The 21,030-nt window shown below is 41.0% G+C and overlaps 3 protein-coding genes across 4 annotated transcripts; 1 reads left to right on the forward strand and 2 right to left on the reverse strand.

The window, feature by feature from the left end:
* Positions 1 to 899: 899 nt before the first annotated feature.
* On the reverse strand, positions 900 to 8,846 carry tmem235b (transmembrane protein 235b). Its single transcript, XM_006800959.2, has 4 exons — positions 8,666 to 8,846; positions 8,496 to 8,576; positions 8,265 to 8,402; positions 900 to 1,322 (listed from the first exon to the last, which is right to left on the reverse strand). Exons 1-4 carry the CDS (start codon positions 8,841 to 8,843, stop codon positions 1,093 to 1,095), a joined length of 627 nt encoding a protein of 208 aa, XP_006801022.1. The 5' UTR covers positions 8,844 to 8,846; the 3' UTR covers positions 900 to 1,092.
* A 543-nt stretch (positions 8,847 to 9,389) lies between these two features.
* Positions 9,390 to 12,422, reverse strand: birc5a (baculoviral IAP repeat containing 5a). The gene is made up of 4 exons (XM_006800960.3): positions 12,074 to 12,422; positions 10,559 to 10,668; positions 9,891 to 10,008; positions 9,390 to 9,712 (listed from the first exon to the last, which is right to left on the reverse strand). Exons 1-4 carry the CDS (start codon positions 12,179 to 12,181, stop codon positions 9,620 to 9,622), a joined length of 429 nt encoding a protein of 142 aa, XP_006801023.1. The 5' UTR covers positions 12,182 to 12,422; the 3' UTR covers positions 9,390 to 9,619.
* A 142-nt stretch (positions 12,423 to 12,564) lies between these two features.
* faap100 (FA core complex associated protein 100) lies at positions 12,565 to 17,910 on the forward strand. 2 transcript variants are annotated; one of them, XM_006800961.3, is made up of 8 exons: positions 12,565 to 12,887; positions 13,163 to 13,281; positions 13,386 to 14,287; positions 14,473 to 14,632; positions 14,747 to 15,689; positions 15,769 to 15,885; positions 17,349 to 17,435; positions 17,650 to 17,910. In XM_006800961.3, exons 1-8 carry the CDS (start codon positions 12,732 to 12,734, stop codon positions 17,764 to 17,766), a joined length of 2,601 nt encoding a protein of 866 aa, XP_006801024.2. In that variant the 5' UTR covers positions 12,565 to 12,731; the 3' UTR covers positions 17,767 to 17,910. The 2 variants fall into 2 exon arrangements, with proteins under 2 accessions (XP_006801024.2, XP_006801025.2); XM_006800962.3 differs by having other exon boundaries at positions 14,476 to 14,632.
* Positions 17,911 to 21,030: the final 3,120 nt, after the last annotated feature.

Consider the following 21,030-nt stretch of genomic DNA (forward strand, 5'->3'; position numbering starts at 1 on the left):
CCAGTTCATTGTCCATATGACTGTTTCTTTCTTTCTGTACTTTCTTTTCCACATGACTGTAGTTTTTGAGCCTCTTTGAACCACTTCACAATTGTTCTATTGGCTGGCAATAAAATTAACAATAAAAGGAAAGAGATTTAATTATTTGCTCATAATTTCATAAATGTGATGTGTTCTAATGACAATGGAAAATTAAAGTACAAAATTATGATAATTAATAGTCCACTGCAGAGTAGTCATTTACACTTATTAGAAGGACTGACATACTTGTGTTACCTTTCTGTGGCCCCTTTTTGATTTTTTTGGGTTAGAAACTACTAAAAAATAGTTATTATAACAGCAAAACTTGGTTTAAGTCTATCTATTTATTTTCCATGTAGTTAATTTCATACTGACATGAGATTAACTATGCAATAAACTTTGCATTGGATTTAAAATTTGTTACAGAGATACCAAAAGAACATGAGAAACGGGACAGCCAGTTGGCTCAGTGTTGTAGTCGCGCTGAACACTAATACAAAAACGTGTAACTTATGTAGAACAGTGTTAAACAACACATGAGACTTACTGAAAAAAACTGTTTCACTTTTCATCAAATTAATCTGCATGACAAAACTCTCTCTCTCTCTCTCTCTCTCTCTCTCTCTCTCTCTCTCTCTATATATATATATATATATATATATATATATATATATATATATATATAACAAAGCGACTCATATGAGATAAGTTAAAGAAATATTATATTATACTGAATTGAAAGTTTAGTTTGGCACAACAGTATGATCAACAGATACACTCCGTGTATGAGGTGCAAATTCAACCCCCACCACAAGAGGGCGTCATTGGTCAAATGTAATTGACAGTATAAATCCGCCTCCTTACTTGGACCTCATCGTCAGAAAGTCAGAACTGCCCAAACTCAAGGAAAATAGATCCATGAAACAGTTCGCTCCACATCAATTTTTATGATAGCCTTTGGAGTCTGTGTGAAGGTAGAATCACACCGCATCGTCGTCCTTTCCTTTCTCTAGCATTCACACACAGTTCAGTTCTCATCTAGAACACCATAGGCCCACTGCACTGATTATGTTAGGCCATGATGGGACTGGTGTGCTGGAGCTTGGCCATTTGTGCAGCTGTAAGCAACAGTACTCCAGTAAGGAGCTCCAGGCCGTAGGAGAGCCAGGCTAGACCGAAGGACCAGCCGAAAGACGTGTGAATGTAGGCCAGACCCTCCTGACCCACCAGCCTCTCAGTCTCAGCCAGTGCCTGGTTCGAGTAAATGATGTAGAGACTGGCGCCGCACATAGTCAGCAGACCTGGAGATTCACACATATACACACAGGAAGAGGCAAGTAAGTTCAGGGTCTTCAGATTTAAATAAGTCAAAACTGGTATATTTAAAGTATATAGTTAGAGCTGGATCGGGGAACTCTGAATCCTCCCTTTATTTTGGCTGCTGGGGGCTTCCCATGCTGCAGTAAGTGTTTCTTCACTCACCTCTTTTCACAATATGTGGCTTTACACCACTCTGCATTTATTCATTATGGTTATTATTAATTTCTGACTCTCTTTCACAGACGTATTTTGTCCCGTCTTCCTCCCCTCACCCCCAACTGGTCATGGCAGTTGGCTGCTCCTCCCTGAGCCTGGTTCTGCTGAAAGTTTCTTCCTGTTTAAAGGGAGTTTTTTCTTCCCACTATTGCCATGTGCTTGCTCATAGAGGGTCTGATTGTTGGCATTTTCTCTGTATTATTTTAGGGTCTTTACATTACAGTATAAAATACTTTGAGGTAACTGTTGTTGTGATTTGTATATATATAAGTAAAACTGCATTGAATCGAAAATTGAATCAGCTGAAAATTGTTTTTTAGTCCTAACACTACTTCTTTTGTCCCCCACTTGTTCAATTTTCCCAAGATTTTTGGAAACACTACTCACCGTTCTCAGACATGCTGAATTTTTGGCTAATAGCTCTTTCAGAATCACCTCGTCGGTGCAAAAATACTATTTTATGTCTGTCAGAGAGTGTTATCGTTGGCATTTTTTTTGTAGATCGACTAAAGTAATGGGAACAAATTACATTCAAGTGGTTTTGAAAAAGATTGCTCAAAACCATTTGCTTTTTGCTTCTTAGAAGCAAAAAATAACTTACATGAATGAGGGGTGGTTACTTTTTGTCCAGATTTAGTGTCACATTCACTTAACATTTTCTCCAACAAAATGTTTTCATCAGTGTGGCCAATTATGACATGAAAAATGATTGATTATTACTGAGAGGCCTTTTTGTCTAAATCGTCATAATGATTAGTTTTATGAGTTTTATTCTGAGCTGATAATAAATTCACAATTTCTCTGCCCTTATTATAAAAGTTATGTTAACATCTAACTGACATTTCAGTGCTTGTAAAGATCTCAGTCTCTGCAAAGCAAATAGGTGCTGTGATATCGACTGTATGAATTAGGAAATGAAACAGAAAGTTCAGACGTAGCAGGAGGAGAGGAGACAGATTAAACCCAGACTTTTAGCTCAGTAGATAACCTGGGATTTAAGTTAACTTTCTTTATGGAACTGAAAGCTTTGCATTTTCCTCGATCTCAAGTTTAAGAAACTCAGAGTTTTCACCAAACCTGCATCCTGTAGATAAAGGAAATCCTTATTTGGATCTGCTATTAGTTTGGTTCCAGGTTTAGAGGTGGCAATAAATTATACACCCTGTTGAGGAGGATAGCATTTTAGAAACAAACACCCGCACAAGCTGGCATCGTACTCCAGCAATTCTGAAGCGGAAATGTGTTCTAGTCAGAGCTCTGTGCTGAGAGCTGAGAACGGTAACGTCAAGCCACTCATGAAGCTGCCCAGAATCTCATATTATGAGACACAGGAACAGCACTGACGCATGGATTGTCTGTTATTCTACTCATCAGAGACTAGACTGAGACACACACACACCCACACACACACACACTGTTCCACTGTGTTGCTATTGGAAACCCTTTTAATTCTGACAGCTTGCTACTGGTTTTAAGGGGATGCAAATGAAGCTACCCAGGGCGGGACTAATAAAGATTTTATTACAATTACACCCCAAGGTGCAACAAACTAGGAATATGATGAGGAAACTGCATCTGACGCCTCATTTTTATGTACTTTGCCAAGAAACAAATAGAGAGACGGCCAGGAAATGATTGAACTGATGAATACAGGAAAGACAACTTTTACCATAACAGAGATAAGGAAGTCAAGTAATGGAATAATTTTTCATCAAGTGTGGAATCAGTTTTAATAATCGAGCAGACAGCTAAAAGAATAAATAAAAAAATAGAAATAAAGAAATCAAATCAAAGATATATTTTATTCAGTGTAAAAACTATCGCTTTTCATTATATCCTGTAACAGGACGTGAGTGTCACTGAAGTTTAGATTAGATTTAGTTAGAATAGACATCTTAATGTCGAGTTGGTTCGCTTCTTTTGTTCGATGTCTTAACAGATTATTAGACTGTCTTGAATTTTTTTTTTCACAGACATTAGACCAAATATTCACCAACTGATCGTGCAAAAATGAGAGTGCCTACGTAATAACACTAGTATCTGCTCAAATAACCACTTTTATTTGCCATCTTACAAATCGGGGGATTTATTGAAAATAAACAGCTACTAAAGTCTTGAGGGACTTTTCATTTCTTTAGAGATTGCCACAAAAATGGTAAAATAGTTGCAGAGATGTATCGAAACATCTGCAAAGACACATAGAAATGCAGTAAATAAAGCAAAAACAGAGTTGGTGCAATTCTAATGAGTTGAAATGAAAGTCAATATTTGATACGATCACTTAAGCAGCTTTTTACCCCTTGAAAGGCTTCTAGGAGTGATCCTTAAAGCTCTTTCTGAACTAAGAAGTTTCATTAATGTTTCAGGCCTACTTATTGAATGAACACATGGAAACTATTGACATTTGCTGGGGTGTTTGGGATTATTGTCATGCTGAAAAATGAACCCATTTCTGATTAAGATGTTTTCCAGATGGTGGATCAAAATCTGATGATACATTTTTGCATTTACAATTCCATCAGTTTTAAAAAGATCCTGAACACGACTAGCTGAAATGCAGCTCCAAACCATGACAGACCCTCCATCATGTTTTACAGATGGCTATGGACACTCACTTGTACCTCTATCCTGACCTCCACCAAACAGATTGATGATTTTAATCAATGGCTGAAATTCATCACAACCTTTTTCCTTGTTTTTCTAACTTAAGAATGATTTCTTGACAGCCACCCTTACATTGAGCTCATTTCTGATGAGGCTTCATCAAATGGGAAATGGTAAATGGCCTGTATTTGTATAGCGCTTTTACTAGTCCCCCCTAGGGACCCCAAAGCGCTTTACACACCCAGTCATCCACCCATTCACACACCCATTCACACACTTGTGGAGGCAAGCTACAGTTGTAGCCACAGCTGCCCTGGGGCAGACTGAAAGAAGCGCCATCGGCCCTTCTGGCCAACACCAGTAGGCGGTAGGTGAAGTGTCTTGCCCAAGGACACAACAACCGAGACGTTGTGTCCTTGGGCAACCTTCCGATTACAATCTTCCGATTACTCCCAACTCTTGAGCCACGATCGCCCCCTCAAGGGTCAGATACAAACCTCAGGTCCTGTGTCAGGTCTTTGCTGGATTTCCCCCCATTTTTTAGTGATATGATTTTCAGTTTATTTAGTTTTTAGACCTGCCATTTCTTGTTTTGTCCTCCACTTGTCCAGTTTTTGACTTTTTTAAGGACACCACACTGCAAACCACGCTGAGATAGGCCAAGTTTTTAGCTAATATCTCTCTGTGAATCACAAAAACACCACTTTATGCCTGACAAACTGCATTTCCTTCTCCATTTTTCATTGGTTCAGCTAGATTTAACAGAAACTGGAACAAAAGTACCTTGTTAAATTGTTGTTTATTTGTAGCCACAACACTGTCTCAGTTAAGTATGTTTTTATGCTTGAATGATCAGTGTTATGTGGCTTAACAAATAAAAAACATTCCTCTGAAATTTTTAAGTTACGAGGATCGGACTGAAAATGAGTGAAAAAGCTGTCAATGTCCAGAACAAGAAAAACTTTGAAAGGCCTTCAAAAAGCCTCAAGAACTGTTGCTCACGACCACTTTTTAAAAAAATGACAAGAAAGTGTGAATGCGTGGATGCAAAATATTAAGAGTGGGTCAAGACTTACTACAGAAATGTTTCTGTTTTTAACCCCTCTTCTGCTGCTGAAGCATTTGTTTTAATGTCACATTCAGGCACTGCAAATCAGACAGCAACAGAATGCCATTCATAGTTATTTACTCATAAACACGGTTTGTATCCAGCACTGAAGCGCCGTTGCCATGGGGGTGTGTATGCTCAGTCTGGGAACAATGTTAAAGTGGGCGGTTAATGTAAACATCTGCACGAATGCCAAGGCCCGAGGCTTCTCAGGAGAACACTGCACTGAGATAACCAATAATAGCCGTTGGTAATTTTAATGTTTTGGTTGTGTTGTGCAAATGAACAATTAAAGACTTCATCCTGTAATATAGCAAAACTCTTGTTGTCTTCCTCATCACACTACGTTACAATCGTGTTCATAAATGCACTGCACACTTACTAATGGGCTAACTCTAAAAATACTCCGACATTAAAAGTTAATTAAATGCTTACAACTAAGAGAAGCAGAGCGCCCAACGACAGAGCAGAGCGGCAAAATCGAGAGAGCATAAGAAATGCCCGGCTCGGAGGCTGAGGTCTTTTAAAAAGTCCGACAGTCAACAAGTTCACAAGATGACTCCAATCTAATTCAAGACTTTATTTTATTCCACACTTAACCATGTGCTGCTTGTTAAAGTGAGACTATGAAGAGTCTGTTTAAGTATGTGTTTGTCTATCACAAGGTCCCATTTATGGAGGTCATAAGGTGTTGGCAGAAGAGCGCCCAAGAGATCCAGAAGCTCAGGCACTAGGTTTATGCAGACAAGAATAACTTAATTACTGGAAATAGCTAGATTAAGAGAATGGCATTAACAGTAATCTAACTATCTCACATTTACAGCTTTTTTTGAGCTACTAAACTAATAATCACTGTAGGTGCATGATACATGACATCTTAACACTTTCTGTTTTAGTTGTGACCTGAATGTCACTTTTATTACAGTTTCCTGTTTTTTAGTTTTTCAGTTTCTTCTGTTATCGCCCGGCACAGATTCAATACACACCAAAAAGAAACAGCTCTCTGGTGTGTAACTGTTTAATTCAAAAGTCAAATGAGTAATTCAGCTCTAACTAAGTTATTCTTACTCAGATCATGTTCTGAATTTGGATCAGATAACCAGGTTCAACCTTTTACATGGCGGCTGCAACATTTGGAATATTATCTTCGTCTTGTTTGTCTCTTTCACAACTGGGGTGTCTTAACACATGCCGGTTTACTCCGGCCATCTTTTTGAGGCAAACGGTCCTCACTGATTAATGATGCGATGAGAACATATCCATTTCAGCAAACCCACTGAAGTTGAATTATAAAGCTTTAAAATTTAAGATGTGCTGAATTTGAAGCAGGAACAGTAGTTTGGGGGAGCAAAATCGAAAGATGTGTGCTAAAAGAGGCAGCCTGACCTTTAATCTGTGTAATTCATACAGTCATTGGCCGTTTTGTTAGGTAAGCCTCTTCAAATGCTTGTTAGCGGAGGAGTCGGTTGATTGAGGGGCCGATGAAGAGGATGCAAAAGACCCACAGTAAGCAGAGAAGACCGAATTATCTGGTCATGTAACAGCAACCTGATGCACACTGCATGGAGACATGGTCAAGACGACCTGCTGAAGTTCAAGCTGAGCATCAGAAAGAGGAAGAAAGGTGATTTAAGTCACTTTGAATGTGGCGTAGTTGTTGTTGCCAGAGCAGCTGGTTCAGAAAACTGCTGATCTGCTGGGATTTTCATTCACAACCATCTCCAAGATTTACAGAGACTGTATCAGTGGTTCAGGTGGCTGCTGTTGGTGTAATGTTGTTTGGATCATTTTTTGTTTTTGGCATGATCACAGTGTACCCATCTTCTATTGGCTGCTTCCAGCAGGATAAAGCATCATGTCACAAAGCTCAAATGATCTCAAACTGTTTCCTCAAACATGACAGTGACTTCACTGTACTCAAATGTCCTCTACAGTCAGCAGATCTCAATCCAATAGAGCACCTTTGGGATGTGGTGGAACAGGAGAGTCTCATCATGGAAGTGCAGCCAACAAATCTGCAGCAACTTTGTGATGCTGTCATGTTAATATGGACCAAATATCTCAGAGAAATGTTTCCAGCACGTTGTTGAATCTGTGCTCTGGAGGCATAATGAGGTGCAACACAGTACTAGCAATTTGTGCCTAATGAAATGGCCATGGTTGTATACAGATACACAGACACGCTGTTACAAAACCACTGCGATTTCTTAATAACAGCACACTAATTCATATTTTCCCCTCCTGTCAGAAGTTAATTATTAATAAATGTTGCAGAGTTAATAATCACAAGTCAATCAAAACAATTCCCTAAGTAATGCAGTAATGTGTCGTTATTAAGACATCTTACATTTCTGCAGTGAAGTTTTGCTTAAAGATAATTTTTTGGGGAGAGCAGTATCATCGTCAACATATGGTTACATGTAGTTTTTACTTAATTCCAAATGCGATGCATTTCATGTATGAATGAAAGAATTTCTATAGCCCGAATTTACTGCATAATACAGTGTTTATCAAAATAATGACAACTGCAATATAAAATTCTCATTGAAAGTATCGATTTGAATCATGACCTGTATTTGTAATACTTCTGTGGTCTAACTGACTCATGTGCAGGTCTCATGAGGCTTTAAAGATGCCCAATAAACACGATGTGAAATTACAGACTGTATAAAAAATACAAAGTGTTAGACGGACACGTTTTGGGTGATTGATTGCGCAGTCTCTTTCGGATAGAGGGCTCCATTTTCAAGCTCACTGGCCACACTGGCCTGTGGCAATTGTGTTTTAATGGATCAGAATTGAATGGAGGGTAAATGGATGCACTAAAACCCTTAGCAACTAAGTGTTTTCCGTTTTCACACACCGCAGTGCCCTCACAAAGCGGCTGACCTCACGCGTATTCAATACTCAGAGCTGGACATCTGGACCGACCTTCGCCCCTGCAGTGGGTCTAAGGTTAAATAGATCCGAGTAAATAAAGTGAACCCGAACTTACTGCAGATGAAGAAGTACGACGCCGTGCCGGTGAGGAGGATCGGGCTACGAGCCAGGGAGCTGACCAATCCACAGATGCCTCCAAAGAGCAACAGAACCAGGCTGAGGGGAAGCATCACCACAATTGCACTGTGCATGTCTGGGTAGAAACAGATGGAGCATCAGCGGAGTTATAGCTGCCTTGACAGTGAAAGTTCATTAGCAGAAAAGCTGGTGGTGTTTCTGGACTCACTCAGCATGCGCAGCTCGGTGTCGGAGACTCCGGAGTAGTCAACTGTGAACGAGTCGATAGAGCCCGTGTGCATCTTCCCACCTGAATATCACATTTAACAACACGGTGATGTTGGTGGAGGGTTAGATCTCAGCATTTAGAGGCAAAAGTTAAGAAAAGTGGCAACCTACCTTCGTTGATGCTCCACAGTCCCGAGTGGGAGCTCATGTTCTCAAAGTCGCTGACATTCATGGGATTCATTTCTATAATGTACCAATAATCGGTGCCGAGGGAAGTGGCCAAAAAGGCAAAGCTTAGCATCCCGCAGATGCCAGCTGCGATAACGAAAGCGCCAAAAGATACCTTCATCTTGGACAGGTTAAGGTGTGAGACACGCGTGAAACTCGGTGGCTTCAGCTCATGCGTAACGGAGGTCTTCTGCTGTCGCGTGTGCTTTGGAGTGCTTTTACGCACTCATCACCGCCGGCTAAGTAATCAGAAAAAAATATCCCTCCCCAAAATCTTTCCAATCGACTAATCAAATTGTTAAGGGGAATCGATATTAATTTCCGTTTTCAATTAATGAATGATCACACAGTAACAAAGAGATAAGAACCTGCCTGAGCAGCACCAGCAGCTCCTGTCTGGGAGGGAGTCGGATTCACACTGAAACGCACACGTTTACGCAAAACACGGAGGGAGCAAATAGCGGAGAGTTAAGAGGCTGCACTCATTTGTGTTTGAGTAAAACACTCTAACCTCAATTTCAAGCTGTGGTATGGAGAAAGCTAGAGATGCAAGGGCTTATCTAAATATAATAAAATCTAAATACATTATAAATAAAGCCAGACCTTTTGAGTGGAGGATTCATGTTGCTCTAACTGACTACATTTATATTAAAGACACCATAAATAATTATGTTACAGAATCAAATATTTATTGGATATCAGATTACATAAAAACAGAAAGTGTTAAAAGATAAACACACATACGTGAAAAAAAGATGACATGAATGCACACAAAGGAAACATGAAAATGAGTTTGGTGAGGAACAAGTCAATCATTCTGACAGCTACAATTATTCTCTCCATCTTTCTCAGACACACAAACAGAGCTCATGTCATTCATCTGAATCTGTCGCCGTGTCACTCTTCTCCCATGGCCGTCTTGATGATGTCTGCTCGCCTCAGTTTGGCTGCCTCTTCAAACTTGGTGACGGCCTCATTACAAGATTTGTTCTGTGAGCAAAGGAGATCAACTGCAGGTCAGTAATTAAGGCCTTGTTGTCATGGAAATAATTAGCAGACATTATTCTAGTCAGCAAAGTGTTCGCTCGTCAGACATATCCCAAAAAACTATTTAATAAATTGTTATTATACAAGACAACAGATTCATGACTTCCTATAAAGAACGTACATTGATGAACTTGTGCCTCTCTTTCTGCAATCTGTAGAATTCCTCCACAGTCAGCTCTTCCACTTTTTTCTTCAGGGCAATGAAGTGGCAGGCTGGCGAATGAGACTTGTGCTCCTTTCTGGCAAAAACAAGAGATAGATGGGAAAGTAAAGAGCTGTGGGCATGTAGTCACAAAGATTCCTAAATAATGCCACTGAAACACAAGTCTTGTTAATTATGACAATAAGAGTCAAAATGAGGGACCAGGGGTCACAGGCAAACTCTCGCACATTAAAGGAAAGGCTTATAGGAGTCAACAGCTGTTACTGGAGGAGAAAAACAAAACAAAACAAAAAAAATAATAAATCACTAAGCCTCACCAAACACTTGTGTCACCGGATCGCTGACACAAGTGTGTTTTTATTACGAGTGAGCCAAAAAGGGGGAAATAACCCAGGGTGAGCACAGATGGTTCTGAGCTGTCGTAAGATGTTAGCAAAAATCACTTGGCAATAACTTTGACACTAATTTGGCAACATGTTTGAAGTTTGCTTAATAATACTGAAGACATGCTGGAGACATTAACGACTTGTAAAAACAAGAACGGCTTAAATTTATGAAAGAAATTAACAACTATTGGGCAGTTTATTTTTTATTTCTGAGCCCAGTAATGTGATGTGTGCTCTTACTCTGGGTCATCCTCTGGCTCCCAGCCCTCCAGCTCTTTCAGGCAAAAGAAACACATGGCGATGTCTGGGCTGTTCTCTGAAGGTGTGTGAATGAAGCCGGCTTTGGCCATCTGCAGGAATAAATGAAAATGTCATGTTGCACGAAAATAAAAAAAAAATCATCATATTCAGCTTTTCACACATACCACTCGGGTTTATTTAATTAAAATGAGTCATTTAATATATTTATTACTCACTTTATTTTTTCTTTATTGTACATCATATTGAGCTCCACACTCCATTATATTAATCTTTTGAGACTGTACTGTATTTAGGTTTTTCTTTTTTTTTTTTAGCCCTTTTGAATTATTTTGTTTTTTTGAAGCTATTTGTTTTGTCATAACACTACTACTACCACAAATAATAATGACAACAACAACTACTGACAACAGCATTAACTCAAATAACCACTAATTACAAATGTAGTTTGCAGAGGCGCATCTCTGAACACACAACACATTGAACCTTGAAGCAGGTGGGCTCCAGTAGCAGAAGACCACACTGGGTGCCTCTCCTGTCAGCTAAGAAGTTCGCAGAGGCTCATTAAAATCTCTGCTATAAAGTCTCAGTATCTGTTGTGGCATTCAGATCTCAGTGTCAGAATTTGGCATAAACAACATAGAAGCCTTCTGCCTCCTGTCAACAGTTCAGGTATGTGGGATATCTTCTGGGCTGACTTCGGGCCCTTTACTACCAACTGAGCGTCATTTAGGCAACACCACAGGCAACTGATTATTGTTCCTGTCAATGTCCAGCGCTTTAGAACCACTGATGGCTACATCCAAAAGGCTAACCCACCATGTCACAAGGCTTGAATTGCGTAAAACTGTTTTTTTTTTTTTTTAATCTTGACAGCGAGTTCACTGTACTCAAATGGCCTTCACAGTCACCAGATCTCAATCCAGTGGAGAGATTTTGGGATGTGGTGGATGCATCATGGATGTGAAGTCTACAAATATGCTATCATGTCAATAGGAACCAAAATCTCTGAATGTTTCCAGCACTTGGTTGAATCTGTACCACGAAGAGTTAAAACAGAGTTAAAAGGCAAAAGGGGGCCCAACACGATAGTAGCAACTTGTACCTAATAAATTGACAGTACATGTCCATTACTATTTATATTGAAGCAGTTTTAATTGAAAAAAAAAATAACTCGGATGAATCAGCAAGGAAAACAATAGATCCTTGCAGTTAATGCGTCGGTTTCAGCGCGTTAAATGTGAGAATTTGTCGTAAATTGAGTACATTTAGGTTTAGGCACTAGGAGCCAAAACAAGTGTGTATTTAGGCATACAGATGGGGAGTCAGAAGATTTGTATTACATTTAAATCTACAGCCAAACCATAGTTTAGCTAGATTGTATTTCATCTGAGCTGCTTTTCTTTTTGCTTTCACGCCAGCTGCTGTTGTACTGTTAGCATGTCAACAGTAAGGCGTCGCTCACTGTTTCCAACATCAGTTTAAACGTTAACTCACGTTTTCCGGCGTGCACTTGCAGTCTTCGTCGAATGGCCACCCCTCATAAGTTTTTATCCTATTCTCAAAAAAATACATTTTGATGTTTTCCTCGTTGTATGGATCCATTGTATTTAATTGCTGTCGCACGAACCCGTGTGCTAAACTACAAAGCCTTTTCAAATTTCGACGACACTGCAATTCGGCTGTTTTGATTGGTCGCCCATCTTCTTCGTGTGTATATTAGTTAATCGTAAGAGCGCCACCATGTGTTCTTGACCGAGAGAAAAAAATAAGGAAATTTATTAGACAAATGCGCTCAAACTACGTTTAAAGTTTGACTCAGCTTTATTTAAAAAAAAAAAACAAAACTAAACCTTGCTCTCATTCATTACTCTCTACCTTCTACGTGAGCATGAGTCAACCTTAAGTTCAAGCATCCGTTATACTTGCGTCCCACTTCCGCTTTGTGGTCATGGGCAATGTAGTTCATCACGTTTATTGGTCGAAAGCACAACGCGCGGAATTTTATGAGACAGTGTCACATCCTCTGTCAACAACCGGTTCACATAACCTCACATTAGCATCCCTCACTGAGCTGATAGTACCATTAAAGTGAGCTTAACGTGACATATGCTCATTCAGCGGCTTTTTCTTCTTCTCCTCCCGGGTCCAGGTTATGGAGGGACGGTGTGCTGTCGAGACTTGGGCACAGTTTGGGTTTTCGGGAGGATCTTATAAAGTGAAGATCCTCTGTGGTTTCGGAACAGATGTTTTAATCTGCACTGGCACTGAAGAGATCTACGTGTTCAGTAAACGTGAGAGGAAAATCACGGCAAGTATCTGATTTACATGTATCAGACACAGATAAATAGATATAGATCTATGTACTTTATTGATCCCACACCGGGGAAATTCACTTGTTACAACACCACAAGGGTCAGAAATCAAAAAAGCTAACTAATAAATTAGGGAAAAAAAAGGGAAAAAAAGATACTAATAAATCTAGGTATCAATCAAATATTAAGCTATACTAAGACATAAGCTACACTGCAGGGCATATCTCTGGATTAACCATACTGTGTGTTGCTTCGTATTGTGCTGTTGCAGACTGTCCTCCTGTTACCTGCTGCTGTTAGTGACCTGGTTGGAAACCAGGACAAGCATCTAATCTATGTTGCATGCAGGAGTGGAGTTTACCGTGTAAACTTACAGTTTCTGCTACACAGGTATGAGCCCTCATAGTTAGATTTCAGTAAACCTTTTTTAATTAATGCTGTTATTTCAACTCTGCTAAATTGCTCTTATGTAATATGACCTTTGTCCTCTGCAGGGATCAAAGCTCTCAAGCTGATGCATCCTCAAGTCCAGCTGAGCTGAAAATCTCCCAAGAGTGTCTCGTTGTTGGAGCAGATGAAGTGTCATCTCTGCTCCTCGTTGGCTCTGTGCTCCTGACCCTTTGCCAGAGAGATGCCTCCTGGCTGCTGACTTTGTACAAAACGCCAAAGCAAACGGCGTCTACTAGCCACGAGGAGTTTGGCTCGTTCCATCTGCCGGTGGTCTCAGCTGTGGACTGTGGCGCTGCTGAGTCAAATAGACGACCAAGAAAGGGCTCTGTGCTAATTTGCATCCATTCGGGTGATGTAGAGGCATCATCTCCTTCCAATGCTTCTGCAGAGTCAACTGTAGCTCAAGACCACTTCCACCTGGAGCCTCTCCTCTTCAAACTGTTATTTGGAGTTGAAGCCGCCCTTGCCAAATCTCCAGTCATCCTTTGCGGCCTGGCAGACGGGCGCCTGTGTTTCCTTCCTGTGCGTCTCCCGGGATCGCGCCTTCGAGTCCTGCACAGCCTGGAGCAGCCGGTCTGTTTTGTCGGTGCATCTGTTGTCACAGAAACGGGTCACGCACAGTGCTTGGTGGCGGCGGGCGAACAAGGCAGAGTGGTACTGATCAAGACTGACAAGGCAGGCTCAGAGGGGGGAAGCGCTGTGGCTGCTTTTACTGAGGGGTGTGTACCAGGGCCTGTGTGGTGCGGCTGCATGGATAAAAGCTGTTTTTACTACAGCACTGGTGCAGATCTGCTCCGACTGGATCTGTCGGAGGGATCGTTTGTGAGAGAAAGCAAAGAAAGAGGGGAAGAGACATCTGGCACGACAGCGGCCGCCCTCCAGAGCCCCAGCAGTTTAAATGTGTGCAGAGTCATCGCCCTGGCTGAGCCTGCACGCAGCACTGCGGGTGAGCAGAATAGACGTGCTGACTTTGAATGGATTTATTATAAGTTCAGCTTCAATGTGCTCTTCAAGTTAGGAAACAGAAAAATGCACAGGTTCTACACGTTGTGCACTCATGTAATTCTGTCTTGTATTCTAATTTAAACTCTCAAACTATTTTTCCCAACTCTAAAAATGCTTTCTGCACAGCAGGTGATGTACAGCTGCTTGGAGTGTCTGCCAGAGGGCAGCTCCAGAGGATCTGCTTACCTGCGGGGAGGGTGGATGAAGGATCGTCTAAGCTTCCTTCCACACAGGTGTCCCGCAGTGTCAGGGACCTCCTGTCTGCCATCGGGGATGTTTGTGAGAGGTATGCCCGTCAAGTATCTGATCGGGTGTGAACGACGACATTTAAATAAAACACAGCAAAGATCTATAAATATATATGTGATTTTTTTTTTTTTTTTTTGCTTTCTTCATATAGAGCATCAGTGCTGAAAACAGTCATCAAATCCAAAAACCAGTTTCTGAGGCTTCTGAATCACGCCATCAGCATCAGTTTCCTGCTGATGGCAGACACAACTACTGATCTTCCAATTAAGGAGAAACCAATCAGATGTCATTTCGAGACTAGCTGGAGCAGACTGCTTCAGAAAGACTCCTTGAGCCTCGTGTGTTTCCTGCATAATTCAAGTCCATTTGTCCTGGAACGAGGCTGGACGCTGAGCATTACGGTGTCCCCTCTGTCTTATTCTTCCTCCCCAGCAGGAGAAAGCTCCTCCACTAATTTTTCATTCCCGTTTCACGACCTCTGTCCGGGGCAAACATTCGAAGCGTCTCTGCCTATCGCAGCTGCAGGTGATGCATCTTTCCCCATGACTGTGAGCTGCTCGCTCATCTTCTCGCTCTCCAGTCTTCTGGGAGAGGAGGAGGTGGCGGCGAGCTTTGCAGGCTTGCAGAGCAGCTGCATCAGTTTGCCCCTATCCACACTGACAGTGGACTGGCTGCATGCTCTGCAGCTAAACAGTCCCACAGCTACTCATAAGATGGCCACAGTTCAGCCCAGCAGCGCCGCAGCAGATAGCATCCGGACCTTTTTAAGCTCGCGCCAGCTCAGGTGCAGCGGCAGAACGAACAGAGGAGGAGAAAGTGCTGCAAAGCCTGAGCCTGAGAAGTATTCAGCAAGCGTATGGGTGTCATCAGAGATAGTGAGGGATACGCTGAAGCCAAAAAAGAGTTCAAATTTAGATACCAAAGAGTCGATACGAGACCCCGAAGATCTCTGCCTGTCTTTGCTTGAGCGACTGTTGTCTGAAGATACTGAAGGAGTGAAGATGGGTTGCCAAGGAGACGAGATTGCTTTGAGCACCTCAGTGGTCCACGCTTGTGGTCCAAACGGAGCGGCAATGAAACTGACAGTGAAAGAGGTGAATCGTTATCTAATATGATGTAATCATATATTGGTATGTTTTATATCCTCATCGTCAGTGCTCCTTTATTCTCCAGATAAACGTGGGGGAGGAGGAGAGCACAGACAAGGAGGCTACAATCGAGGTTCAGATCGAGAGCTCATCTTTAGCAGCGGTGTGTGGCCTGCACCATGCTGTGCTGCGCCGGATCCAGGTACAGAACACACTTATATAACATAAGCTAATTTCTGGCTAAACTTAGGTAGTTGCAGATTATGAATATTTTGCATTCTTCTTTTTGTAAAACTGTACAGGTGTATAACAGGGATGTCAAACTCACTTCACATCAAGGGCCACACTATTTGATCTTAAGTGGGCCAGCTGTTTAACTGCACATTTAATCCCAGAGATATGCTAATATAAGAAAAAGAAGTACAACTTCAATATTATCCCAGTTTTTCTGCATGATAGAGAAACGCTGCAATAGCAAAGGAAAGAAATCTGTCAGTGTGACTCTTAGGGGATAAAATGTAAGACATTAACAGAAAAGCTTCTGGTTGCTGATTGGCCCAACTGTTCCCCAATTATAAAGCAGATAGTTTTTGTTAATTCACAAGAATTCAATATTTATCTCCTCTTTCAGCTTTGCCAAACATGTCTAGATGGGCCGGATTGGAGTCTTATTGTCATGGTCCTGAGTCTGAGGACTCAGGACCATGACATATGACCATCTTTATATTCTTGTTTGTTCTGCCTTGTCTTTTGTTTAGGTTTGCTATGTGTTAGTGTGTTTGTTTCATGCCTGCCTGTGTTCCCTCTGTCTGCCCATGGTGTCACTGTGTCTGCTCGTGAGTCTGCCTGCCAAGTTCAGTGTCCGTTCTGGTTCTCTGTGTCAGTTTCCTGTTTTATTCTGAAAGTTCATGTCGCATGTCCCTCCTGTTGCCCATTTCCTAATTACTCCCCTGTGTATTTAAGCCCTGTGTTTTCCTGTGCTCCCTGTCGCGTCGTACCCTCAACTTGCTGTGTGTTTGTAATGTCCAGTCCTCCAGCACCTCGGTTTAGAGTTTTGTTTTGCTTTTGTAAGTTTTATTTTGTGAATCATTCCTCCAGCAATAAAGCTGTGTTTTCAGTTTATTCCCGTCTCCCAGAGTCCTGCAGTCCAAAGTCCACCACTTCTGCTTGCGTGCCACACAGCCAACCATGACACTTATGTTTGACACCACTGATGTAGAACATACTGCTAGACTTTTGTGATACGTGCAAATTTGCCATTCCACCTTCCAGCCACTTGAATTGGCATAAATAGAAGGAGCGTAAAAATAGCGGCTCCCTAGTGCAGGTTCACATGTTAGCCTAACAAGCGAAAGACCCCCCGCTTCGATTCCAGGAGGAGACACAAATCCTTTGGGAAGGGGAGGGGAGGGCTGCATCAGGGAGGACGTCCAGCCTCCCTGATGTCCAGCATAACAAACACACTAAGCTACTCGCAAATGCAGGAGAGCTGCGAGTCAGTGCTATGACATGGAAACTGGGACGATTCTTTTAACGTGTGCTGCAAACAGTGTGGTCGGTTTAGAAGAAGCTTTATCGTGTCTTTGGGCTTGAGAACAACGCTTCATGTCCCTGTTTTACTTGAAATTCTTTGGGTTTGAATTTTTCCTCTGCTCCTCGACGCAGACTCTTCTGCAGAGCGCCACAGAGAAAGCCGCCTCTACAAAGAATGTCCAGATTTTAGGATTAAGACGGGCGCTGCAGCGGGCCGAGGTAAGTGGGCCCGCACTTGACGATTAATCCCATTAATGTCAAAGCCCTCCGTATCATTAAATACACGTAATTATCCAGCTTTTTTCTCTTAGTTCAATTAATTGATTAGCAAGACTTTAGAGCTTTTGAGGGCTTGGGATGTCTGTAAGTGTGTTAAGATTAAAGCTCGTCTGTGGTTTTTTTTTTGTTTCATGTGTCCTCTGTGCGTTAACAGATCCAGCAAAGTCAGATCTCAGGAGCCTTTGGTGAGGTCGTGTCCACAGTGCAGAGAGATCGACTGCTTCTCACTGTTTACCAAGAACTCAGACAAAATCCTCTGCTCATAGTGTAACACCTACACAGCTGCCCTCGCTTGTTTGGTGTTGTTGCGTAATCTGACTTTGCTGCCAGCCCTTTCACAGTGCAAAGCACATGTAATACTTTAGACTGTAAGATGGTTTCTATATGACATTTTACAGTATATTTTGATTTTGAAGAGGTTATAATTTGTTGATGTCTAATAATAAAGTTTCTCTTGTTTTTTTCACATGACAATAAATTCAGTGAAGTATTTCTGTAATTTTGCTCCTGTTTGTGTTTATACTCATGTAACTGTTTTAGTTTTCAAGTATTAATATTTTACTACACAACCTCCAAACAGGACTCGGTGCAAAATGTACATTTAAAACAACACAATACTGTATAAAGTAAAGTATAGTTTCCCAGATGGCTGCTCCTCCCTGAGCCTGGCTGTGTCAGAGATTTCTTCCTGTTAAAAGGGAGTTTTTGCTTCCCACTGTTGCCAAGCGCTTGCTCATAATGGGTTTAAAATTGTATAAAGACCACATAATTTGACAAGCTCCAGGACTGTCTTACAAGTGCAATTTTACAGTCTCCTGATATTTCAGGTGTGTGTGTGACACAGTCACTACATTGGACACTTTATTAGGCACACCTTGCTAGTTGATTGGGTTTATTAACCCCTCTTTTAACTTCCATGCTTTCATGTTGCTTAAGCCAAACTCTGACTCTACCAGATGTCACAGCAGAAATTCACATTCATCAGACCAGGTAACATCTTTCCAGCCTGATATTGCCCAATTTTGTTGAGTCCATGTGATTTGCAGCGTCAGTTTCGTGTAACTAGCTGACAGGAGTGGCACCGGTGCCGTCTTCTGCTGTTCGTCTTCTTCAAGGTCTGCCGTTCATTCAGAGATGCTCTTCTGCGTAGCTTGGTTGTAACGGGTGGATATTTGAGTTCATTTTGTTGTTGGTAAAGCATTTTGGTCTGACATCAAGAAGGCATTTTCACCTAGAGAACTGCCGCACACTGGATATTTTCTATTTTTCAGACCTTTCCCTGTAAACACTAATGACGGTTGTGCAGCAGTAGATCAACAATTTTTAAGATAGTCAGAGGAGCCTGTCTGACACCAACAACCATGGCACATTCAAAGTCACTTAAATCACCTTTCCTCCCCATTCTGATACTCGGTTTGAACTTTGTCAGGTCATCTTGACCATGTCTACATACCTAAATTCACTGGGTTTCTGTCATGTGATTGGCTGTTAGATATTTATACATAAGAAGTGACTGTTTAGTGTAGGATCTGATGCATTGTGCTTGAACATGGAATAAACATGGACTCAACAAAATTTACAGACAACTGATAGATTTCAGTATCGTTATGTTTTCAGCCAATCATTTAATGCATTAATAACACATTCCTGATATGTTTATGTGTGGAAACTTGTCTGAGGAAAAAGTTGCCTATGCCTTTCTTAACATTTTGCGATGGATTGTACATTTAGGACAAAAAATGGGAAATCACAGCCATTTTAACTGACACTATAATAATTGCAGGGACTGAATGTTCTTGTGATGGATAAGCTCCCTAAACCTGGTCAGGGAGATGCAAGTCATTGAATGTTATTAGCGATCTACATTAACTATTCCTTTAATTGCCCGAGACATGGAGCAATTTCTGTTTTAAAGCTCCGATGAGCTTTTAATATACAGACTCACACAGTCAGTACAGTGGTTTCAAACAGTTTACATCCCTGCAATAAAACAGACTTCTAATGGATACAAACCGCAGAATAGTAATTGAGTTTAAATGCAATTATTTTTAATAACTTCATAGTTGTGACTCATTTGTAGACCTTGCTGTGAGCGCTATGATATGAAGAACTCAGTCTAAGAAGTGAATCTTAGTGGTTAATTTTTCTTAATGTAGACCAGACAGAGAGAAAATTAAAAGGACTGCACAGGGTTGCATTTTTTAAATTATGTTGAAAACTTGTTTTGTTTATTTTTTCTTAGTCTGTATCATTTCCGATCTGTCCAGGGTGTACCCACACTTCAGGCTTCAGCCTCCTGTGACTCTGAACTGGATGAGTGGAAGAGAATGGATGGATCAGTCATTTCTATATTTTACTTTTCTCTAGGACTAGCACAAGAAAAAGGCACACAAATGTACATTTGGAAACTAAAATACTTAGCACTTAGCAGATATTTAAATTACAGAGGTTTTTCTGTGTGAGTGGATCAGGCACCATGTCCTGTTGTTTTCCCCTCACCTGCTGCAGGTAACACAGTACTTCTACAGGTGAAGCCTTAGTGTCACTGGCTTCTTTTTAGGTTCAATCATAATGAAAAGGTGACTCCTAACCAGACTAGTCCTAATCATTATTAGTATAATGATTATTCTGTTACAGTTTGAAGTCTTGAAACTAACATGCAGAAATAGCTTCGCATGAAGTTGAATAAATGACTCCAGATTGTTTGAAGTATAAAGTAGATTACAGGATTGTATTTGTCATGTTGTTGCATCGCATTATAAACATATGTAACTCACTGAATCCTTTTTACTTAAAAGCCATTGTCCCTTAAAGGTCTGGCTCAGACTCACAACTTAAGCAACACTCTGTGGGTTATTGTCTCATAAGTACAGCAAGCCGACTGATTAAAGTGTGAGCCTGCTGAGGTTCTATGTTCAGGATTAGTGACTTAAATATCCTGGAAATAATGGGCTTGATCACTTAGAGTCATGATAGAAAGAAAATCTACCCTATTTTAATTACACCATTTCATGTATGAGGATATAATACAAATAATTTAGTCATAAGGAGGTCTCACAATTAGATAAATACAAACATAAATGATCAACAACACATGACATATTACTCTGCGTCCATATTTATTCCATAAAAACTCAAAAGCCAAAAAGCAGAACCAGTGTGTGAAAAACTAAGTGCAACATTACTGCTTCCAAAGGAATTAAAAGGGTAAGTAGCAACCAGGTGCTGATAATTAAATGCACTTGATGATTAACTGATATATAGCAAATGTGAGCAGCTCTATAAAAGCAGATATTTTGGTGATTTGCAGGTCTGTGTTAACACAATGCCAATAATTAAAGACATCAGCGGTGATCTTACAGAAGCAGTTGTTGCTGCCCATCAATCTGGGAAGGATTGCAAGATTGAAGTTCATCATCCTACAGTGAGGAAGATTATTCAATACCATTCAGGACAATCTTCCAAGGGGAGGATGTCCCAGCAAATTCACCCCAAGGTCAGACCATTCAGTGTTCAGAGAAATGGAAGAAACCAA

The sequence above is a fragment of the Neolamprologus brichardi genome, chromosome 8, assembly GCF_056152115.1.
Source record: "Neolamprologus brichardi isolate AB-2024 chromosome 8, ASM5615211v1, whole genome shotgun sequence".
Classification (NCBI taxonomy): domain Eukaryota; kingdom Metazoa; phylum Chordata; class Actinopteri; order Cichliformes; family Cichlidae; genus Neolamprologus; species Neolamprologus brichardi.

What these genes read in the sequence shown, in the direction of transcription:
- tmem235b (XM_006800959.2), bottom strand. Translation starts at nt 8,843, where the DNA reads ATGAAGGTATCTTTTGGCGCTTTCGTTATCGCAGCTGGCATCTGCGGG. An exon ending in CACCGAGCTGCGCATGCTGA is followed by an intron (nt 8,403 to 8,495) that starts GTGAGTCCAGAA and finishes GTTTCTACCCAG; the next exon opens with ACATGCACAGTGCAATTGTG. An exon ending in GTCGTACTTCTTCATCTGCA is followed by an intron (nt 1,323 to 8,264) that starts GTAAGTTCGGGT and finishes GTGAATCTCCAG; the next exon opens with GTCTGCTGACTATGTGCGGC.
- birc5a (XM_006800960.3), bottom strand. Translation starts at nt 12,181, where the DNA reads ATGGATCCATACAACGAGGAAAACATCAAAATGTATTTTTTTGAGAAT. An exon ending in GCAAGTGCACGCCGGAAAAC is followed by an intron (nt 10,669 to 12,073) that starts GTGAGTTAACGT and finishes TTATTCCTGCAG; the next exon opens with ATGGCCAAAGCCGGCTTCAT. An exon ending in AGAGGCACAAGTTCATCAAT is followed by an intron (nt 9,713 to 9,890) that starts GTACGTTCTTTA and finishes CTTTGCTCACAG; the next exon opens with AACAAATCTTGTAATGAGGC.
- faap100 (XM_006800961.3), top strand. Translation starts at nt 12,732, where the DNA reads ATGGAGGGACGGTGTGCTGTCGAGACTTGGGCACAGTTTGGGTTTTCG. An exon ending in AACGTGAGAGGAAAATCACG is followed by an intron (nt 12,888 to 13,162) that starts GCAAGTATCTGA and finishes GTGCTGTTGCAG; the next exon opens with ACTGTCCTCCTGTTACCTGC. An exon ending in TGAAACTGACAGTGAAAGAG is followed by an intron (nt 15,690 to 15,768) that starts GTGAATCGTTAT and finishes TTTATTCTCCAG; the next exon opens with ATAAACGTGGGGGAGGAGGA.